Source organism: Haliotis rubra, unplaced genomic scaffold (genome assembly GCF_003918875.1).
Source record: "Haliotis rubra isolate DU_JTF1 unplaced genomic scaffold, ASM391887v1 Scf24, whole genome shotgun sequence".
NCBI classification, from domain to species: Eukaryota; Metazoa; Mollusca; class Gastropoda; order Lepetellida; family Haliotidae; genus Haliotis; species Haliotis rubra.
In genome coordinates, this window is record NW_025766447.1 from 354,696 (window position 1) to 379,391 (window position 24,696).

The 24,696-nt window shown below is 41.4% G+C and overlaps 1 protein-coding gene across 6 annotated transcripts in view; it reads right to left on the reverse strand.

Annotated features, from left to right (window-relative positions):
* The window catches only part of LOC124278577, an 80,610-nt gene extending 56,469 nt beyond the window's left edge, over window positions 1-24,141 (reverse strand). For 4 of the 6 annotated variants that reach the window (XM_046714322.1, XM_046714320.1, XM_046714321.1 and 1 more), the window contains exons 1-7: window positions 17,107-17,125; window positions 12,189-12,261; window positions 11,551-11,625; window positions 4,801-4,887; window positions 1,867-1,936; window positions 1,343-1,416; window positions 945-1,052 (exon numbers count right to left, since the gene is read on the reverse strand). In XM_046714322.1, the coding sequence (XP_046570278.1) occupies window positions 945-1,052; window positions 1,343-1,416; window positions 1,867-1,936; window positions 4,801-4,887; window positions 11,551-11,625; window positions 12,189-12,203 (429 nt within the window). In that variant the 5' untranslated portion in view covers window positions 12,204-12,261; window positions 17,107-17,125. Of the gene's footprint in view, window positions 1-944; window positions 1,053-1,342; window positions 1,417-1,866; window positions 1,937-4,800; window positions 4,888-11,550; window positions 11,626-12,188; window positions 12,262-17,106; window positions 17,126-20,493; window positions 20,599-21,163; window positions 21,237-21,472; window positions 21,975-24,044 lie in introns of those variants that run through there. The other 2 variants (XM_046714318.1, XM_046714319.1) reach the window with 2 other exon arrangements.
* Window positions 24,142-24,696: the final 555 nt, after the last annotated feature.

Genomic DNA, 24,696 nt, shown 5'->3' on the forward strand with positions numbered 1-24,696 from the left:
CACACACAGACAACATCTCAGACACACACATCTCACATCTCACACAGACAACATCTCACACACAGACAACATCTCACACAGACAACATCTCACACAGACAACATCTCACCCAGACAACATCTCACAGACAACATCTCACACAGACAACACATCTCATCTCACACAGACAACATCTCATACTGACAGCATCTGACACAGACAACATCTCACACACACACAGACAACATCTCCCACACAGACACACAGACAGACATCTCAGACACACAGACATCTCACACACAGACAGCATCTCACACACAGACATCTCACACACAGACAACATCTCACACACAGCAGACAACATCTCCAACACAGACATCATCACACACAGACAGCATCTCACAGACAACATCCCACACAGACAGCATCTCACACAGACATCTCACACAGAAACAGCATCTCACAGACAACATCTGCAACAGAGAAAACATCTCCCACACAGACATCTCCCACAGACAACACCCCACACAGAGAATATCTCCGACAAACAACATCTCATACAGACATCTCCCACAGGCAACATCCCCCACAGGCAACACCCCACATAGACATCTCCCACACAGAGATCATCTCCGACAGACAACATCTCATACAGACAACATCTCCCACAGGCAACATCTCCGACAGGCAACATCTCCCACACAGAGAACATCTCCCACAGACAACATCTCCCACAGACAACATCTCCCACAGACAACATCTCTGACAGGCAACATCTCCGACAGGCAACATCTCCCACACAGAGAACATCTCCGACAGACAACATCTCCCACAGACAACATCTCCGACAGGCAACATCTCATACAGACATCTCCCACAGACAACATCTCATACAGACATCTCACACAGGCAACATCCCCCCACTGACAACATCTCACATACAGCACTCCTGTAGCCCACAGTACCTTGTTGTCAGTCTCGCCTCTGTGTTCAGCTGCTGTGTATTTGTCATCCTTTTTACCACCAGAGCTGTAGGTGACAAGTATTGCCCTTTTGTCCATGTCAAGCACACCCTGGACAGAGAGAGAATTGGGATGACTCAACCAAGTCAGACAATGATCAGAACATCTACATATTATCACACACCTTTAAAATGAAGACGGACAAGTTATTTAAAACTTCTTTAAAACAATTGAGGTTACATTTTGTTGTACGTTCTAACACCCTAATAAAACAAGAACATGACTCGACGACAGTGGTAGATTATACACCTAAACACTGCCTAGGTTGCAGCAGAGAATGGCTCATACAAAAACACTAGTCTAAGTTCATCACACAGACATCCAAATGCCACAGAAGTTACCTTTGTAAAATCCATGACTTCAACTGCTTCAGCAACACTTCCAAATTCCAAATAGCCATATCCTCTATTTGAACCTGAAATAATATGAAACTTTACTAAGCATTATCAGCATTGAACCAGCAACTAAGCGAGAGCCTATTGTCAGGGTAGTGGATTAGTCTAGTGGTTCTACTGTTCAGTTAGGTTCAACTCCCACATCAGGTGATGCTATTTCTCATGCACTGATATTTATTTGTTAAAAGTTCACTCACTCATCTGCCCATTTGTTCAATTTTGATTCCCAATTCCATGATGTCCTAAGAACTTTGTTTAGAGATAGCGAGAATTGGTAAGATTGTAATGAGCTTGATTTATGTTAAATAAAATTGATTTAAGTGTACATTATTAATGATGTTTATTGTTACTGGTATGAATGACAGATTATTGAATTTTGCAGTTATTTACATGTAGAGTGAAGTATGTGAGAAATGAAATGCATACATACATCACCCTCTCATTCAACTTTAACCACATTTGCAACCTACCAGACTTCCTATTCTTCAACACTATTACATTAGTTGGTTTGAAGCCAAACTGTGTAATATGACCACGTATCTGAAAAGAAACAAATAAATAGCATATGACAAAGTTTCTTTAATGCTGAGAATTTCTAGTTCTTCAATGATGTAATATTGGAGCCATACTTCAAGAGTGTTACACTTCAAAATACTTCAAAGGTGTTACACATCAGAGACATACTTCAAGGGTGTTACACATCAGAGACATATTTCAAGGGTGTTACACATCAGAGACATACTTCAAGGGTGATATATCAGAGACACTTCAAGGGTGTTTCACATCAGAAACATACTTCAAGGCTCTTACAAATCAGAGACATACTTTAAGGGTGTTATATCAGAGACATACTTCAAGGTTGTTACACATCAGAGACATACTTCAAGGGTGTTATATCAGAGACATACTTCAAGGTTGTTACACATCAGAGACATACTTCAAGGGTATTACATCAGAAACATATTTCAAGGGTGTTACATCAGAAACATATTACAAGGGTGTTACATCAGAGACATATTTCAAGGGTGTTACATCAGAGATATACTCCAAGGGTGTTACACATCAGAGACATATATCAAGGGTGTTACACATCAGAGACATACTTCTAGGGTGTTACACATCAGAGATATACTTCAAGGGTGTTACACATCGGAGATATACTTCAAGGGTGTTACATCAGAGACATACTTCAAGGGTGTTACTTCACGGTTGTTTCATCAGAGACATATTTCAAGGGTGTTTTATCTGAGCCATGCTTCAACAGTGCAACAAAGGAGCCATACTTCAAGGGTGTTATATCAGATACATACTTCAAGGGTGTTATATCAGAGACATACTTCAAGGGTGTTATATCAGAGACATACTTCAAGGGTGTTACATCTGAGCAATACTTCAAGGGTGTTATATCAGAGCCATACTTCAAGGGTGTTGTATCCCAGCCATACTTCAAGGTGTTATATCAGAGCCATACTTCAAGGGTGTTTTATCTGAGCCATACTTCAACAGTGCAACAAAGGAGCCAGACTTCAAGGGTGTTATATCAGAGACATACTTCAAATGTGTTATATCAGAGACATACTTCAAGGGTGTTACATCAGAGACATACTTCAACAGTGTAACATAGGAGATATACTTCAAGGGTGTTTTATCTGAGCCATACTTCAACAGTGCAACAAAGGAGCCAGACTTCAAGGGTGTTATATCAGAGACATACCTCAAATGTGTTATATCAGAGACATACTTCAAGGGTGTTACATCAGAGACATACTTCAACATAGTTACATCTGAGATATACTTCAAGGGTGTTTTATCTGAGCCATGCTTCAACAGTGCAACAAAGGAGCCATACTTAATGTGTGTTATATCAGAGACATACTTCAAGGGTGTTTCATCCGAGCCATGCTTCAACAGTGTAACATAGGAGCCATACTTCTAGGGTGTTATATCAGAGACATACTTCAAACGTTGTTACACATCAGAGATATACTTTAAGGGTCTTTCGCATCAGAGACATACTTCAAGGGTGTTACATCAGAAACATATTTCAAGGGTGTTACATCAGAGACATACTTCAAGGGTGTTATATTACAGACATATTTCAAGGGTGTTACACATCCGAGACATACTTCAAGGGTGTTTTATCCAAGCCATGCTTCAACAGTGTAACATAGGAGCCATACTTCTAGGGTGTTATATCAGAGCCATACTTCAAGGGTGTTATATCTGAGCCATACTTCAAGGGTGTTATATCAGAGACATACTTCAAGGGTGTTATATCAGAGACATACTTCAAGGGTGTTATATCAGAGACATGTTAGGGTGTTATCAGAGACATACTGGCGTGACCCTACAAAGGGTGTTATATCAGAGACATACTTCAAGGGTGTTATATCAGAGACATACTTCAAGGGTGTTATATCAGAGACATACTTCAAGGGTGTTATATCAGAGACATACTTCAACAGTGTAACAAAGGAGCTTCAAAGGTGCACCTGCTGGGAGACAAACTTCATTTGTGTCATACCAGAGCCATACTTCAAGTGTGTACGGTCAGAGACAAGCATCAAGGGAGTCATATTGAAGATAAATGTTCAAGCATGTCCCTTCCAAGATAAAGAATGGGCAAATGGAGTGATAGTAGTTAAATAGAATTGTAGCTTAATCTTTACAAACTTAAAGTCAGTTGCTTGATCTAACTTCCACTTGTAGGTGATAAGTACTCTGCTTGTAAGCAGAGTAATTATTATCATAATTTTAAACACATTTACCACAGCAAATAAGTCATCTCAAGCCTTTGCAACTGTCACAACTGTTTGATCAGCTTGTTTATGGAACTGGTTCAAAATTTCATTACAACATGGCTTTGTTATGACCAGAAATAGTCTTTTTCAAAGAGTGAATGAGTTTAGTTTTACGCTGCACTCAGCAATATTCAAGCTATATGGCGGCGGTTTGTAAATAATCGAGTCTGGACCAGACAATCCAGTAATCAACAGCATGAGCATCAATCTGCGCAATTGGGAACCAATGACACGTGTCAACCAAGTCAGCGAGCCTGACCACCCGATCCCGTTAGTCGCCTCTTAAGACAAGCATAGTCGCCTTTAATGGCAAGCATGGGTTGCTGAAGACCTATTCTACCCCGGATCTTCATGGGTACTTTTTCAAAAAGAGGCCGCTGTGGTGATAATACTGAAAGTCAGACTGAACCTATCGAACAAACTGGGGAGTTATCATCGGTGGGAGCAAACTGGTACAGATTCATCTTCATTGATCCAGCGGTTTCAGGGAAGATTTTACACAGTACCATTCATACCAGAGTCTGTATGACAGATGCCCTTGAAACAGGACATGACATAAGATCCCTTGACCATGAAGCAAGTGAGTCACAAACTAAAACTTACTGCCTTCCCTCCAAAAAAAGGTGGGACGTTCCAAAACACCAGGGTGTCTGAGGGGACAGTAGTTGCCCAGTTCCGCCAGGTATGCACCTAAAATTGAATTTTTTTACTATTAATTGTATATCAGTAAAAGCTTATCAGTATTTCTCATAAGGATGCGTAAACATGAAATTTTTAGAGTAAAATTATTATTTTATACTTATCCTGACTCATGCTTATTGCTTGTCTTCTTCTTCTTGCGAACATAGTGGAACACGTGTATCTCCCAATTGAAGTTCCCTTCAATTAAAAAATCACTAATTAGTACTCACCACGAGTTACCTCCCTTCCACAAGCGCGTGAACGAGGGCGCCACCCGAACCCATGTGCCTCACTCTCTCCTTTTGTTTCGAGCCTGACACTTTATTTTTTCCAAGAAATCCAAAGTGTTAAGGTGGGGAGGACAGGAGGAAGCTTACCTCATGAGTCAGGATAAGTATAAAATATTAATTTTACTCTAAAAATTTCATATTTTTCCTTATCCTGACTCATGCTTATTGCTTGTAGAAACCGACGGAAAAAGAGGTGGGAATATATATACTTTGGATTTTAATAATTAGTGATTTGAACTGTGATGATTGTAATAACCCTATGGGAACTTCATAAAGGCACTGAACTGATGAATTCCTGCTGTTTAACTTATCAGCTGCCATATAAAGGTTATTACAATTTATTGAATATGATAAAGTATATACAACATTAATGTAAGCTGAAGCTATTAATGTGATAGTATAAACTTCTGTGAGTTTATAGTGGATACTTTTATAAATTAACCAAAGTATTAAGCTTCAGATATGCATATATTTAAGCTATAATAGTATAGTACAGTGCTTAAGATATAATTATAACTTAAGCTGTATAATAGTAACCAACTCTTTAGAGTTTGTTAGCTAATACATTTATGCATATGACCATATGACTGCAGCTTTAAGGATTGATGAAACTTAAGCTGAACATATATATAGTAGCAAAACTCCTAGGAGTTGTAAGCTTATATATAGTATGATATAAAACCATAGTACTGAGCTTAAGATAATAAATTAAACTTCAGCAAAATATATAGATAGCATGTAGCTATTAGTACTGTTATCAGATAAGTATAAAATCTGTAAGATAGACTTATCTTCTCCGTGGAACTGTCAACTGTTGAGCGAGGACCATGGGACCGAAATGGTGGATACCTGAGGCGTCCCTCGGTGGTGATATCTCTCAGATAGTGGTTGGCAAACACCATATCGGATCTCCAGAAACATCCCTCCATTATGGTATTCAGCGAAACAGCAATTCCCATGTAGAGCGAGAGTTGAGGCTAGCTCTAATTTCAGAGGATTAGAAGCTCTTGGAGGGTCGAGTCCTGCAGCCTTGTAGGCACGTGTATGACAGTTCTGATCCAGATAGAGATCGTAGAGTGCATTGAGACTTCCGCCTGCATAGCTGTAGATATAGGGATAAATAATCTCTTGAATTTCCCTCTGCACTGTTTGGATCGTTGAAGATATATTTTCAGTGCCCTCACTGGGCATAGTGATAGATCCATCGTGATCATGCGGTCCAAGTATGGATGAGAGAGCTGGGGACGGAATAATCTGTCTGGTTAACCTGGCAGTTGGTTTTCGCTATAAAAATCCCAGCAAAGTCCCAGATGAGCGATGTTACGAATATCATCAAAGCGTTCTCTCAGTAATCCAATCGCGTGAATCTTCTGACATCCTGGCGGCCATAGCTAGTGCTAACCGGAATAAGGGTTTGTGGGTCAGTGATTCAAACGATGGAGATAGCAATGGTTCATAAGCCTCACTATTGAGGTGTTGGAGCACTATATTTAGATCCCAGGCTGGAGCATGAAACTTCTCGTTTCTGATCCTCCAATCGAGGCGCTTGTAACAAAGCCAGTAACTCTGGTGTTTTTGTTAACTTGACGTTCGCGTTCGCATAGTTATGACAGAACTTATAGCTGCAAGATAAGTGGACAAGGTTGAGCCTTTTAGATTCTTAGTTTGTCGTGAGATAACATAAGAAATCTGCCACTTGAGGATGTGTAGCATATCTGGCTGTAAATCCTTTCTTAGCAGCGTAATTGACAAACTGTGCCATTTGTCATCGAACAAGTTACGAAGTTGAGTTACGAGTGCAAAGCGTGACCACTTTAGCCGCTTCTGGCAGAATAACCTCTCTTATTCAGACATGCCTTGATACAATCCATACGTGAAGTTGGAATGCTTCTGGTGTTTCGTGCACTTGTTTGGTGTGCGGATGTATCAATAGATTGGCGCGTTGTGGGAGCTGAAGAATTGGTTTTCCCATTACTTGAATGAGATCTGGAAACCAAGTTCTTGCTGGCCAGTAGGGCGCGACTAAAATCAGATGGAGGCTCTGCGTTTGACTGATTTTCTGTAAGACTTGTGGGATCAACGCTGGAGGCGGGAAAGCGTACGCGTTGAGTCTCTCCCACGATATGCTTAGTGCGTCCGTTGCCCATGCTAGTGGGTCTGGCACTGGCGACACGAATGTTGTCAGTTGCTTGTTGAATCGAGTGGCGAATAGGTCTATCAGTGGAGATCCTATTTCCATGATTATTTGATTGAATATCTCTGTGTGGAGCATCCATTCTGTCGGCGACGGTTGGTGTGGCCGAGAGAGAGCGTCTGCTAATACATTCTTTGCTCCTGGAATGTGGCAAGCTCTGACGTGTATGTTTAGATTGTCGATTAAATCGGAACAGTCTGAAACATCGAGTCAGTAGGTTCTGTGACCTTGTTGAACCTTGTTTGTTCACATAAACGCCACTGTTGAATTGTCTGTGTGAACCATCAACTGAGCCGCGTTCTGTAGCATGTTGCTCCAGTGACTTATGGCGTTTATGACTGCTTGCATCTCTAGCAGATTTATGTGACATTTGCTCTCTTGATTGCTCCATAGGCCTGACGCTGTCCTGCCAGCAAGGTGGGCTCCCCAGCCTTGTAGTGACGCGTCTACGTAGAGATGTGTGTTCGATTCCGGCTCTACTAAGGAGACGCCTCCACAAACATTCAATCTCTTGGTCCACCAGAGTAGATGTGGTTTGACATAATCTGGTAGACTGAATGGTAGAGGGTCCTCGAGATGAGCATTGATGAGGACTTGTAACGGACGTAATTGAAGCCTGCCTCTGACTGTCAAGTCTTGAGCTGATGTGAGTAGTCCCAATAGGCTCTGCCACTGTCGTAGAGAGTAGGGCGGGAGGAATAAGTTGTTGGATCTTGATCCATCTGTCCTCCGGGACTACAATACGATTCTGAGCTGTTAGAAATCGTATACCTAGAATTTGCAGATCCTGCGTTGGTTCTAGGTCCGACTTGAGTAGATTTACTAACCATCCTAATTGTGTTAGTAGCTTGATTATAAAGTTCAGCTGTAGTCTGAGACGCTGTGGATCTGGATCCACTTGTATACCGTCGTCTAGGTAAAAAGCGCTGCAAAGACCTTGACGATGTAGGTATGAGACAATAGGCTTGGTCACTCTTGTGAATACCCAAGGGGCCGATGTGATTCCAAAGGGAAGAACCTTCCATTCGTAATGTTTCCCGTCTAGGATAAATCTTAGATATTTCCTTGAGTTGGGATGAATCGGAATGTGTAGATATGCGCCTTGCAAATCTATGCTGGCCATGTAATCTTTGGGGCTAATTAAATGCCGGGTTAAGGTAAGTGTATCATGCTAAACGTTGGTGGTTTGCATAGATATTCTCTGTTGAAGATGCTCATGTTGTATATGAGACTAAACTTCTCCTTGGAGTTTTCTTCGCACTAGGAAAACTGGGGAGTAGAAACCTGGTACGATGTTTCGCTGATCCAGAACTTCTAAGGCCTGTTTGTTTAGTAGAGTAAGTACTGTTTCTCTTAACATAGGTAGTTGTGCCGGTTGAACGTTGAACCCTGTGGGTTGACTGTTAACGGAGGCTTGGGCCTTGAGTTGTATTAGATATCCTTGCTGTAGGATGTTGGATACATATGGATCTTGTAGTATTCCCCAGTTTTCCCCAGAGTAGCTGAAGGCGCCCACCCACTTGAGACGCGGTTGTACTGGAACGGCTGGGGTGGAAGACGCCAGTCGCTCGAACCTGAATTTCATCGCCTAAACCAACAGGCACCTCTGGATGATCTGCCTCTAGCTGATCCTCCCTAAATTTGTTGTATGGGCTGAAAAAGAACTTGGGATCTTTAGCTGCAGCTAATTTCTTGTCCCGCTTTCTGTAGCCCGAAAACTTACACTTGCCCGAAAGTATCTCTGTGTTGTCTGTTTAATGATCGTTCTCGCTAAGGTATCCATGGATCTGATCATAAGAACCTCTCGAAGTCTTTAGATACTTCTTTGGAGACCTTGTCTATGTTGCCACCAAACAGTAAGGGCTTGATGACCATGGAGCTGTGTATAGAGATTCTGTAAATTGCTTATCCCAAGAGCAGGAGGCTAGTAAGCCTTCGTCGGTGAGCCATGGTAGTAGTTTCAGTAAGCTCGACAGGTGCTCTGTAAGAAATTGGTGGTCTCTTTTCTGCATGAGTAGAGCTGAGTAGATCATTCTATCTTCCTCTCTGTAGAATTCTTGAACTTGGTGATGAGAGTTTCATTAATCGCTCTACATCTATTCAATCCAAAGAACATTCTCCTGGCGATGGTATCTAGTTGAGCGAATTTGCGATTGTCTACTTTGTAACTTCTGGACTTGGCATCGCTGATTAATTTAAAGTTGTCATCAATATCCTGGGCCTTGAAAAAGGGGTCAATATTGTGTCCAGCAAATTTCTTGGCATTGAAGACCGGGAAATGTGTAGATTGGACTTTCGAAGATTTGGAACAGGCTGTATCCAGATTAGCTGGTACCGCTGCAATCGGGTCACTAGGAGGTAAGGTGATATTGTCTACATCATCATCCTTCATCAGGTAAGTCTGAGTTGAATTCTCGCTCTTCATGGGGAAGCAAGTTGTAACTCATTCACCATCCAGTATCTAATCTCAGCATCTGAGAAAATGATACCTTCTTCCTCTGGATGTAGGGTCACATGTCGGAGTCCTAGATCTGTAGGAAGATCTATGAGAGGACTGTGGTGAACGGACTGACGAGTGGCTAGTGTAAGGAGACCTTGGAGGAGACATCCTCGCTAACGCTGGGGACTTCGCCAAGCTCTTCTAGATCTTCTGGGCGCAGGTAGATTTGGAGCCACTTAGCCTTCGCGACCTCGCTAAAGTGTATCGAGTCAGTGTCCGAATCGACATATGAGCCGCTTGCTTCGCGAATCCACCTCTGTGTTCCCTAGGGTGTGGGCTCGGCTAAGCCCTTCTCCGCTTGATGTCCCTCGTAACTGGAGAGGCTCTAGCAACTCCCTTGGCGAGGCGCCTAGGACTTCCTTTGCGTAAGTGATCGCTACGGGCTGGGTTGTTCTTCAGCGGAGAAGCGCTTGTGGGCTCTGGGGTTCTACGCAGCCAAGCGGGCTCTGGGGCCCTGTATGACTTATTATGGGTTGGGCTCTGGGGCCTCTGTAAACCGTAACGTCCTCCATCAGTCTCATGATTTGGTTGACCAGGTCGCCTGGGACGGTCTGCGCGAGGCGCTGAGGGTGGCCTCTCTGTGAAAGTGACGGACCCTCAATCATAAACTCCGCGCCAGCGTAGGCATCTCTGGTTGCGTGTTGATCTGCGCTGTAGTGACGGTAGCAGATACTGGACGCTTCTTATGACGCACATCTGGAATGATAATCGGAATGTCATCATCATATAAACATAATTCTGAGACAGGTAGAATATCGGAGGCAAAATTATTTGTAGCTTCGTGAGATTTCCCTTTGACGGCTGTGGACCTGGGGTTTGAAGCGCGACGTTGAGATGATGTGGACGCTTTCCTAGTCTTAGACTGTGAAGACGGAATGTCTTGAGATGCAGGTCGCTTCTTGACATAGCGGACTGCGCCCCACGCTTATCCCCCAGGGAAACTCCGGCAGGCCACCAGCCGGTGGCGGGTCGAATCAGTCAACAGTTGACAGGGTATAATAGCTTCCGATCTATTAGCCATGACTGAAGATTGTTTACGAGATTTATCTGCCTTCCGTCTCAAAACGGAACATAAATATTTTTCAAAGGCAGAAATTGGTAAATTAATATATAATTTACAACGAGAAACAATAGAACATGGAGTAATGCAACTAGGGCATTTTAAATGTGGATCGGTAGCGAATAACGAAGTTTACAACCTGTGCAGATTCTCATTAACGAACTGCTGAACAAAACACGCTAACCGTGAATAAAACAGCAGAAACACGACTAATAATCAATGCAAGTTGAATAAGGATACTAGTTACACCTCTATCACTGATTATAAGAGGTACTAAACTAAATATAAATAAAGGATATAGTGTGTTGGGAGACACAGGCGCTCTCACGTCCAGCACACTGGGCGAAGAAGGAGAGAGTGAGGCACATGGGTTCGGGTGGCGTCCTCCTTCCCGCGCTTGTGGAAGGGAGGTAACTCGTGGTGAGTACTAATTAGTGATTTTTTAATTGAAGGGAACTTCAATTGGGAGATACACATGTTCCACTATGTTCGCAAGAAGAAGAAGACAAGCAATAAGCATGAGTCAGGATAAGGAAAAATAAGGGATTTTAGAGTTCAGACAGGGTTATAAGCCAGTCAAACTACTGCCACATGAGATGCTTCCTGGCAATTCCACACATCAACTTACAGCTTGCTCTGACCACTTGAGGACACGTAAACTGTAATCAGCCTTCACCTCGCATTTCAAGATCTCGACTGATCCCTGTTAAAAAGATGCAACAACCTCAGCAACTATGACAACATGGGCCATACAACCGTAGTACAAACTCATGGTTATCGAGCATAAATTAGGATGGTAGTTGTCCTTTCATAATAACCTCTTATCAGGTTTTACTTTTTACAACTGGAGACCTCATCAAGAGTAGGACATTTTCTTTTTATATGAAAACTGGGCAAAAGGTACTTAATGTCCCAGACTAAGAACTGAATATGAACTCTTTCATAATGAATGATGTCATTTGACTCCCTGATCAGTAGTCAGGTGACGCCATCGCTAGACTACAGGCTTACAGGTGGTTCATTTACATGTTCAGCAGATTTTCCACACAGACACAGACACACGCGCACCTGTCAGCACCAGCCATACACCTGGATCTCTTTCTCACTCACCTGGATTTTACACAGACACACACGCATGCACACACAGACACACACATGCATCACACACACGCCATTCCGTCACCAGTAGCCATACATGTTCAAACCCTCCACAACCAAACTGTGTCCTAATCCTGCCCATACATTTCACCTGCCCTAATTACTCACCTGTATTTTCTCCATCCATCTAACAGCATGTTGTTGTGTGAAGAAGTCGATGAAGGCAACCCTTCATGATCACCTGATGGAAATATAAACAAGATCTGCATTACCAGCACCGGACCTGTACCTCTGGACTGGGGAAGTAATCTGGAGGTCATCAGTTTCCATGGCAACTGATCACACCAAAATCACATTTTCGGCATCAATTGTGGTACTTCAATGAAAATATGTTTTTTTGTGTATGTTGTCAATATCAAGGTGAATCCAGTCTGTCTTTGCACTGCAAGTATCGGGAGAGGGTTGTTAGTTTCAGCTGATACTTGCAATATCCTGCTCTGTCATGGCACCTTGTAAATATCCTGAGGCAATCTATAGTACGGGAACAGACAATCTGCTAGATCACTTGTAAACAGCTAGTCCTCATAAACACAGACTCTCACCTCAGGACAAGATCCCCGGCAGAATCCTGAGACTTTTAAAATTGCTTTAAAAAGCATTACAGCACTTTTAGCTACAGAGCCTTCATTATATGTGAGTGAGTATGCTTTTACTCCGCTTTCAGCAATATTCCAGCAACATCACATTGGGGGCACCAGAAATGGGCTCCAAACATTCATATATATGTAGATTAGAAGCAAGTATATTCTTAGTCTGAAATGATATGAATCCATACCACTGTTTGATGCTGTGAAAACATCTGCTAGAAAAACATCAATGAACCTTTATCAATTCTCGGCTCCAAAACATACATTCAAGGTGTACTTAGTATACAGGCAATATCTTGAACCAATAACAACACATGTGCCAACTGAAGGTTTTAACTATAAATTGTGTATTCATAATACTTATCATATCTCACAATCTGTACTCTCTCTCTTATATTCGACAGTTGAGTGGAAACGAACTGTAACAAAGTTTTCGGCCTCTCTGAATAGCTTGCCCGAACACACCCCTGCTACCCCATCAGGTCTGGGAAGCCTGCAGCTTGTCCCTTCTTGTGACCCTCCTTTGTAGTCATTCTCGTCTTGGAGCTTGTAGTCTTAATTTGCGTAGTAGGGTCGGTCGTGCGGGAATTCATCACGTGAGATCGGATAAGTACTATATCATAAATATATCGTTCAAATTTTCGAATATTTAAGCTTATGCTGTCTCATGATCTGTACTTATCCCACAGTTGGACAGTGGGTAGCAGATCACCCTGTGTCTTTTGGTGGATGACAACCGTGATAATGGTGATGATATTGCACAAGGAGGCCGGTAATGACTGCAATCTGCCGATTGACTGCACAGCTTCTAGCGTTACATTGCACAAAACACCCAGGGAGTGGGCACTCACGAGTTAACATGTTTTTCAAGCCATATGATGGAACTCAGGCAGGTTTCCCTGCTTCACTCTGTTTTCCAGAAAGCCCCAGTCAACTAAGGTCTTGCAACTCTAGTCTGGCCAGCCCCTGCTCCAAAACCATCACCCGCGATCGCGCATAAAGGTGAAAGGCAGAACGGCTCAGTGAGCTCAACTGTTTAACGTTTAGTTCCGAACAACATCAAAAGAACTTCACTAATTTTCTTAAGCTTGATCAATGATGTGTTTGGAACGCATTGAAATGACTTGGAATTGGTATTCATACTCCACTGACGTGATTGCTCACCTCTCAGTCTTTGAAGATGTCCAGCTATGACTGTACTGCAATGGCCCTGTGTCAATCCAGGTCAAGTAGATCTATACTGAAGGGAAGTAAAACGAAGATGAAGTCGAATGAATACACCTTTATTCACTTTCTACAATGTAGCGATGTATATCTTCAGCACTCTTACTGGTCAGAGCAAGAGATCTTCTGTGTTGTGTCATCAGGCCTGAGCATGCTGGACAATGGCGGTATAATGAAGAGTCTATCCGGTTGCCCTGGCAGTTGATTTTTCGCTATGAAGTGCCAACAAAGATCCAGGAAAACTCTGCCATGATTCTTCCTCTCAAACTGTATTCGGTTAATGTCCAGGGGGTAGAGTTCTGACATGCGAACAGCAGTAGCCAGTGCTACCAGAAAGAAAGTCTTGAAGGTAATGTGATTGAAGTTCTTCACTTCTGGAGGTCCGTAATCGTCTGAGAAGAGATATCTGAGAACGATCGAGAGGTGCCAGGCTGGATCTCAGAACTTTTTAGATTGGTCAGATAACTTGTATGAGCACAGTAGGGACTAGAGTTCAGGCACAGTTGAAATCTTATTCCCATCGCCATAGCTATAACTGTGTTGATACTAGGGCTGGGACGATTCACAATGCACTGAGACATGATGATACAAAAATAAGAGAAAGTAAAGAGAAAAAAGTAAGAGAAAATACGCAAGTATGATAGAGTTGCTTGTTTGTTTATTACAATAGTGTTATTGTTATTCACAAATACCTTGAAATAAATCCATTTAAATCTTAATACTGTCTGATTCTTTCAAGGTGTATGTATCGTGATACATATCGTATCGCAGGCAAAATATTGCGATACAAATCGTATTGTGACATAGTGTATCGTCCCAGCCCTAGTTGATACCTGATATGTAAGTAGCAAGGGTAGACGCCTTCAGTTTCCTTGACATACGCACATGTTTTAGGTATTCAGCAACAACCTGGGCGGATGCTGTAGCAGGAGACAGTATGCCCTTCAATCTGCCGTAGTCTTCAAACTTCTTCCACTTGCCATCATAAAGAGAGAGTGTAGAAGAACGATGAGCCGAAGTAACTGCCGAAGCAACTCTTCTGGAATACCCTTTGGTGATTTAAGATTTCTGCAGAATTCGCCAAACATGTAGATGTAGTGTCTGTGGGGACCAGTATATTCTCACTTCTTGGTGTTGATTATCCACCCTAGCTGGTGAAATAGCTTGATGGTAAATTTAGCTAAACCTGTAGAGGTTTCCAATTCTCTGAAGAGAATCGTCCTTGGGGTACATATATGTATTTTCTGAGGCTGAAACTGTCATGTGACAGTTGTATCAACGTTTTAATAAAAATATTGTACAATAAATAAAAATCTGTTGTATCTATTACACGGCCCCCACCACGTGGAGTTACTTCCCTGCTACGCATGCGCAGACAACCAGGTAAGCACCTAGGCCCGTATCATCATTCCTTCTGCTGAATAAATCAGTGAACAATTTGCGAGAGGTGGGTCTATCTCAAGGATCTACTCTTTTCAAAGAATTGGAAACCTCTACAGGTTTAGCTAATTCTTTTTCATAGAGATCGTTCTTGGGGTACATGTATGCATTAACTCAGACTCCCAAAGACCGGAGGCTAGGGAGGAGGGAATTCTGTCAAAGTACACATAAATAGCGATCGTTAGGAAGAATGTAACAGACGCCACAACACTCACCTGTCACGTGTCCTGAAGCTTCCGCGAGAGGCATGATGGGAGGGTAACCGACAGGGAGGAAAGTACTGAGACCCGACCTCACAGGTTAAACAAAGTAATATGCACACAGTGTGAAAGTAAAAATACCCGCCCACATCATGAGAGCACTGTAAGGGGGAAAACTAACTCACAACCGACCATAATCTCATCAGAGAAATCGAAAGTAGTTAGATATGACAACAGCGGATATATCAATTATACAAAACTGAAAGCAACGTCAATTGTCCAGATAACCAAGACTCACTCGGTCAGGGTGGCAGGACACTGTCCACTGGAGAGAACAGAACGGCCAAATCACGCACGATCATGAGAATGTGTATCGAGCTGATAGTGACTGATAAAAGTGCTAGGACTGCTCCAAATAGCGGCAGAGTATATCTCTTCAATGGGCAGTGCCGATGCAAAAGCCTTTGAAGTGGCCACTGCCCTGACCGAGTGAGCCTTCAACCCCTCAGGGGGAGGCTTGCCCTTAAGTCTGCGCTGGTGCCTGGGGCTGGGAGAAGAATGAAGACACCATCTCCCGTACTCTGGTGTCCCGGTCGGGCGACAAAGAGACAAGACCCTTGTGAGTTGTGAACCGCGCCCCGAGAAAAACCAAGTCCTGGGTGGGTACCAGGTCGGATTTCTTGAGGTTTATGATCCACCCCAGTCAAACTAGAATGTCTATCACCGTGTGGGTAGAATCTAGGCTCGCTGGCTGAGTTAAAGCGCTGAGCAACCAGTCGTCTAGGTAAGGGTAACAACGCCTTCCTTGTGACCTTGCGAGGGTAGCCGGCACTAACATGAGCTTGATGAACACCCTGGGGGCAGCGGATATGCCGAAGGGGAGCACCGTGAATTGGCAACACATCCCGTCGTAAGAGAACCGGAGGTACTGCTTGAACGATGGATGAATTGGCATATGTAGATACGCATCCTTTAGGTTGATCGACGTAAGCCAATCGCTGGGCTGAACAGAGGAGATCAATCGTAATTAAGTGTCTCCATCTTTAAGGATGGAACCTCCATCATGCGACATTCAACCCCTTGAACCTGCAGTCTATGCAGGATGCATGTGGACCCGAGATGGCTTTCTTGCAGTCCATGCAAACCTTTCTTTTCCTTGACGTTGAATCTTCTTTCCCCATGATGTTAAAGTTATTTAAGTCAGTTTATTTGCCACAGTTTACAGCACGTCAGCAAACTAGTGCAACAAGAAAGAGAATGACTACAAAGAAGGGTCACAATACCAATCAGGATACGAGCTGCATGCTACCCAGGAACTACCCAAGATGTCCAGACCTTGGTGTGTTCAGGGTGTGTTCAGGTGAGCTGTTCAGAGTGGCTAAAAAACTTTGTTACAGTTCGTTTCCACTCAACTGTGGATAAGGTAAGTTTAAAAATTCAAAATTTTGTTCTAATTTGTTTGAAATACAGAAACTGAAACATGAGACAAATTTGCAGAGTACAGAGGAGAACTATTGACAGCTGACAGGCAAACAGGTCATGACAGAAACTTGAGTTCATGTCAAGGTGGTATACCTGTGGGAGATGTCTCGATCTGCATATCCCGGACTTGGTGATGGAAACCATGAAGCAGGAAATAAACCTGTAACAAATGACGATCGATACAAGGCAGCATGGTTTTCAGGTAGTACAAGCAGATGGGCAAAAAAAACAATATATGTCCGTTTCCTATGACATGCTTTTTAAAAATAGGGTAGGTGTGTCGATTTTATCTCTTTTTAAAACTTTTTATATATTTTTTTAGTAGCACCAGGTGGGCACCTGAGAATGTCTTCCAGGATAGGAGATCATGTTGTTTCAATGCCTTGTGATTTGAAAGATTTCTATATCAAATCATTATTCATGTTAATTATTTGCAGGTTTTGACAGTGAGAACCCATTATGCCAATTCAATGAAATCCATTTTAGCCCTACGTACACTGAAAAACATGAAAATATCATACTCGATTTTGATGAAAATGATGAGTTGAAATGAGTTTAATGACTTGGTTTAGAAAAAGAGAGAGAGAGAGAGAGAGAGACAGAGAGAGAGAGAGAGAGAGAGAGAGAGAGAGAGAGAGAGAGAGAGAGAGAGACATACAATTTTAAAAATTGCGGCGTCCTGTCACAAACATCAGACAGTCTGAGAATAAATGCTATTTAGGTTTGTTTTCACCGGTTACAAAATCAAAACTGGTAAATAGAGAGACATAGCTTATAGCATAAGAAGAGGTGTCAATATATTACCACTTACACTTTGACCACAACCTCGCTTCGAGGAAAAATGGTTATATTACAAGTTGTGTCATGCAAAATCCACTTGATCATCAATCATATACATATTTTACTACAACTGGTAAGTAGTTTTGATTTTTTTTCCTGATGAAAACATCAAAGGAAATCAACAAAATGACAAGGTGTTACACATGTCATAATTTACTGAAAATCACCACATCTACGATCTTGGCATTTGACATCTGATCTTGGCATGACAGCGGGAGGCTTTATAGTGCTAGGTCACTGAGATACATACCACAGTTAAGCATGAATACCCCACTCTGACACATTATACTGACTCCGAGCCAACCAGTCCTTGTTGTACCCATCAATGCCGAGTGCCGGGCTGGGACGAACATCAAGGATGCCACTTGGCTCCGGCCATTGAGCCCATGAGTCAATTTGCCTTACGCTACATTTATGCAAAGAGCAGAATCACAGGCTTTCTGAGGTAACGGCATATATTTATCCCTATTTGAGCAAGACAACGTTTCAGGTTACGATGCAACCCTGTGAACACATGCCTATTTAACACTAAGCTCAAAACAACTGAACTTGCCCTACAGTGACACCTTCTATGTGAGAAAACATGACGGACCGTCGACTCACCTGTCATGAAATGCACATCCTGCCTACATGCACAAGGGGTCATCTCAAAGATATTTTATGCTTTTTCATGTGTGTTGAATATGTCTCATCTATTGATCATAAAGTATATGTTGAGATACGTAAAAGGGTATGATACCCATGGAAAAGCTTAAATCAGCCATCGTATTAAATGTCTCAAAATATATAGGTGGCATGACTACCCAGAAGATCGACAGGACTGGATATTATTTGTAAATTGTTATGACATGCTGTTTGCTTCCCAGTTTAATTCCCCCAAAGGATTATTGTATCTCAGCTGATATCTCTATCCCCCAGCCCGACCCCAACCACCGACACCCGTCATGGATTTGCTTTTGAGACAACCCCTCCTACATGTTTCTTTTGATAGTGATAGTGAGACTCCATGGTAGCTACATCCTTCATAGCTGCAGTATTAAAGTTATTATTTTTTACGTCAGCTATCGTTAATAATAAAGCTAAGTTTAATTTTAAAGTGGACATTTAAAATTGTCCTTTGTATTATAATATCATCGCACACTAATTTGCATAAAGCCATGGCTTGTTCCAAACAAGTAGCTTTGCATTGCTCATTTCTGCACTAATCTCTCTTCAGTAAAGTCCTTTTTCTACGTTTCCTATCTCCCTACCACTGAGACTGTAGTTAGGTCGAACTTAGTTTAACAGATATTTCACACTTACACATATTAACTACATAAATTGTAGATATCAACTCGAAAAAAACAGTTTTTTCCTGTTTCCAACAGTACTTCAGTGCGAGGGTCAGTGGTCAAATATGAAATGAAGTTAGATAAAATTAACATGATGAGCAGAAAGGTAAAAGTGAGTGAGTGAGTATGGTTTTATGCCGCTTTTAACAATATCACAGCAGGGGACACCAGAAATGGGCTTCACACATTGTACTCAGGTGGGTAATCAAACCCGGGGTTTCAACGTGACGAGCGAAACGCTTTAACCACTAGGCTACCCCACCGCCCAAGAAAGGTAAAAATGATCTACAAGCTTGACACAAATTTTTGTAAAAGATGTTAGGTTTGATTGTATACTTGGTAGGGCTCTGCAATAGAACCGGTTTACCAGTATTTACTGGTTCAGACATGAAAACGATATGTATTGCGATACGTCGATCGAAAACCAGTATTTTGACATGCATTCAGAAAACTTCGTAACACTCGGAAATCTTCGGATATTTCCGTTTTTTAAATTGTTCCTTTCCTTGTTTCATTTGTGCCAAATATTATTTATATTTTTTAGTTTGTCATGATTAAAAGTTTTTATAAAAGCCTAATCAAGCATTGTTATTTTGTTGTGTTTTTGCTTTATAAATCAAGCATTAACTCGATCATAAGTAGTTGTTTGTTTAAAAATAACTCCTTGCAATATATTGCAATACATATCGCAATACATGCTTTCCCTTCGCAATATATCGCAATATGAAAATTCCCTGCAATACCCACCCCTAATACTTGGGGTGGTCAACAATTTTGTACGTATACATATTTAAAAATTATGCTTAAAAACTCTGTTTAACAGAACTGGGCACCTCAGAAGACTGTGTTTCCTGTTCCATCTAAAAAGTCAAGAGGATCTTGGAGTAAGGAAACTCCTACAGTTCCTATATTTAACACTCAGATTAGAAACCCTTGATTTTCAGCCATAGCTACATAAACAAACAGTAAGTCCTTCATGACACCTCAGCTGCATATCAAAAAATAATGAGAGAGTAATGTTTGATAGACATCTTCAGAAGTTGGGTAATGTCGTAGCAATTGTATGGATTACAACTTCTTAATATCTACCAGGCGATGTTTTGGTATAGATCCTTACACCATAATCAAGCTAAACTTCCGATGATAACATCTATGCCAAAATGTCACACTCAGAATGTGCTACTATGAGTGAGTATTGCTGTACTGTATTGCACTGCAGGATACACCAAAAATGGGCGTCATATTATACCCATTTTGAGGAATTGAAGAGGCATATTTCTGTAAAAACATATAAGGGCTAGCTACATACATCTGCCGGTCTTGTTATTCTTGGGAGACCACTGAGCATAATTGTTTTGGTTTGGACATCTGGCTTCACCACGTTCCATTCCTCCATGGTATTGTCAACAGGAAGCTGAAAATCAATTCTCATCAGTTTTAGTGTAAAATATTGCCATGCATTTCTGCATCAAATATACTTCATAATTCCTATATTCATGGGGACTTAAAACTTAAAAACTAATGAAGTACATTGTCCACATATGCAGTCAGTGTTTGCATTAACACAAAAACCTGCATGTTTCATGCAAATAAATGTACATTTCACGCACAATATTTTCTACCTGCATGTTCTGCAAGCAAAGCATTTCTGTTCTGGGTACATTTCTTAATTAAAATTAAATAGCGATCTCGCCAGATGAAGTGCAAAACTTTGAACCGTGTATGACCATATATGTCATGAATTCATACCTTATATAGTTATTCACAGTTCGGAGATTTTCCAGTCCCACATCCCCAAATTTATATGAAACTGTAAAACTTGTTGAATGAGTGAAAGTTAAGTTGATACTTCTTCAAACTGATGATGATGACTATGTGAACCGATGGTTGAAATACAACAGGTGACTGAAAGGTGTCTGAGAAGAGACACCTTTCAGAGATTCAGGTGGGCTAATGAAGAAGACTGACAAGACACTGACCCTGACTAAAGGTTCTTCTTCATATGGCCATAGTTGATCCTCATGTCCCAGATGTCTGTCTGCTCTCCTAGATCTGTTGGTGAAAACAGTGAGTGAGTGAGTGGGAGAGAGGGAAGGTGGGAGCAAGGGAGTGTGTGTGTGTGTGTGTGTGTGTGTGTGTGTGTGTGTGTGTGTGTGTGTGTGTGTGTGTGTGTGTGTGTGTGTGAGATTGCTATTCAGTTGCAATTTTACCAAACTTAAGGTACTTCTCTGGGGTTTTATTGTGTTCCAGTGTTGATACTCACTGGATACTCAAATCACAAATCTTACTGTTTCACTTGTGACTGGTTGTCCAAATGATCTCCTCCAGGGATGAAAGTGTGTAGTCTGCCCTCACTCACAGGCAGTACATTCAAATCCATCTCATCCTCAGCTTCCTCTCCCCAGTCTCCCCAGTCTGGCAACAGATCCCGTTCCATAGCGTCACCAAAACTGTCATCTATATCTCTGTTTGTCCTACCTCTGTACTTCTCTTCCCTCTCTCTCCTATCCCTAGACATCTGATCATAATCTTGTTCTCTCCTGTCATCTCTTTCTGTATCCCAATCCCTGGCATCCCATGACCTGTCTCTCGAGTGTGACCTGTTGTCCAAGTCAGGGTCTCTCCATTCCGTGGCTGCCTCACATAAACTCTCCTGTCCCTCTCCCCGAGCCTTCAATGCTCCCAGAAACTCTGTCCTGGTAGTCATCCCATTGTGCAACTCTTCTTTGTGAATGTCTTTGGTACAGATCGTCCTGAAAGTCATCATAGTCTGCCATGGCAGTGCAGCTCCTGTTGCAACAAGACAATGATCATTCATGGTACACATAACTTGAGCCTCTCAATTTGTAACAATTCTTTGTCGACTTTGTCAATGATTACACAATCAAAGCTAAATACACGTATTAACCCAGTAGATTTACATGATATTATATTATTATGAACTTATTTACTCTATTTCAACACTTTCAGGTGTGCATTTGGTTTATCATAAATAGGTACATAAGTTTCATTACCGGGTATATCATCCAAATACATGATTAAAGTCAACATACTTGTGTACATTGTTTTCATTGATTTGTGGATTAATCTTATTACATGCATGCAAGAAAACAAATAATTGAAATAGATGTACATGCTAGCAAACTTCAATGCATTCTATAAAATTTTTGCTATCTACATGTTCTAGGTTGATTCAAATCTTGTTGAATGGGTTTTTTTCAAAATCAGGTTGACAAATTCAAGCGTTTTTTACCTTGTCAGACCCTCATCTATACAGTTAAGTCTGGTACGGTTCAACAACTACATCATACGATTACTTCATACTGACTCATAGCACTTCATATACTGTTGGAATTATTTGCTTTACAAATGATGCTGGCCTGAAGTTTTAGTTTAATCAGTACTATCTAATTGTTGGCATCCAAAAGAGACACAAAACCTTTCTTTTTCATCCTTACAATATTTGACTTACAAAGTGTGTTGTATGTTTTGTTTCACTGTCAGTGTACCCTTTCTTCCTTAAGTTGTGACATACTGACAAACATATCAAGATATGATCCAATTATAGATACTAACCATAAACTGAACCAGTATAACTGACTGAGTTTGGTTTTACGCCGCTTTTAGCAATATTCCAGCAACATCACGGCTGGGGACACCAGAAATGGGCTTCACACTATAACTGGACGTAAAAAAAATTCTTACTTTTTAATATTCTTGTTTCTGATTTCTATACAATGTTAGTCGAAAACTTGGAATGCTAAAAGCTGCGACATTTTTCGGAAGTCTGCAAGCTTTACCAGTGCAAAAAAATAAAATTAAAATTTAGGGTCGGGCCATAATGAGAAACAAGAAATAATTTTTATGTGGCCTTACTATGGTTACACATGTCAAATCACGAATTTATAATTAATTGGGGAAAGTATTTGATTCTGTTCAGTTATGTAAGAAACATAATGCACAGAGGTTTCACAAACAAAAAACAATAGAATTGTCTGTGACAGTCTACATCAACTCTCACAGATATCTGACAGATGCTTATCTTTTATGTCACAATGAGTACCTTGAGTGGAGTGTGGTTATAACAATGATGTGAGGTGTAAAACAAAACCAAAATCTTGCATCAGTTTCTTTTAGCAGCTTGTTGTTGGCTTACAGAAGTAGTTGTGCTGCACACGTTAGCACACTTTCCATCACATATTGGGGTACACTTAGTCCAGCATATAACTAGACGACTTTGCACTATACCAAGGTATGCTGGACAACTCAATGTAGGCCTTGGCTGGAATACGAGTTTATTCATATGCACTATGGGTACACTGTGACAAGATGCTTGGGCAGGTATATCACTAATACAGTGCTGTACACTGATTAATGGCAATCTGCTTTTCTTGCACAATCAGTAACTAATTCACTATGACTGCTCAGTCATCATTTATTCGAACATCATCAGTGACAGTGATGATTTCACTGAAACCAAACTGATCCATTCTGAACGTTGATGGTCTTCTAAGAACTATCAAACGTTCAAAGCTTAAATTTTCTAAATATAAGAAACTTAGCCTTATGATGTTTATTTTGCAGTCAACCATACTGACTTCCTCATCCTTACTTAAACCTGAAATTGCTACTTGGCATTATTGTGATGTGTTACTTGTATCAAGACTTCTTGAACCAGTTGGAGGCCATTTAGGGGCCGCCATTGATTTCAACAAAATTCCTGCTGCTGAAAACAAGTGGACTGTTGCTATCATGGCAACGAAATCATGGTATATATAAGGCCATACTCTTTATATACCGTTAATACGCTTGTCACTGGGTCCCTCTATAAATATATACTACAAATTCAACATTGCTTACAAACCAAGTGCTTTCTAAAGTCGATTGTGCCGCCGACCGCGAGTAAGCTGGGTCCCGTCTCTTGTTTTCACAAGTTGACGACACGCATAGATGGTCGGGAACCAGTTTGTGCAGCGAGTGTCATAGCTAAAACAGCACAGCATCAAAACGCCACTGCAGAGCCTTAGCATATTGAAGAACACCTTGGGGCTAAGGCGATGAGAAAGCCACATTAACCTGACCGATGCGCCTAGTGGCTGCAAGAGTTGTATGCAACCCCAGGGAGTTGAGATTGATAATACGAAGTGCAGTTGAGACTGACATCCTATGATCGAGGGAAAAAACAAAGCGCCTGTGAGCAGCCTAGCTGGAACTCGGCGCTATATAAAGAGATTATAATAATATATTACCGTAGATAAGCCGAATTTTGAGGACCAAACCAGCAGTCAGTAGAAGAGGGTCGGCTTATGTAAAATGATGAGATACATTTTAAATTTCATTATTTAAAGTATGATTTTGAAGGTAGTGGATGGCACCGATGATACCGATACACCAGTGTTTTGCCACGATTACAGCCACTATGTTGTAAAAATGATCAATAAAATACATTTTAAAGCTGTTTTCATTATTTGAAATTACTCAGCGATGCGATAGTATGCTTTAATGATTATTG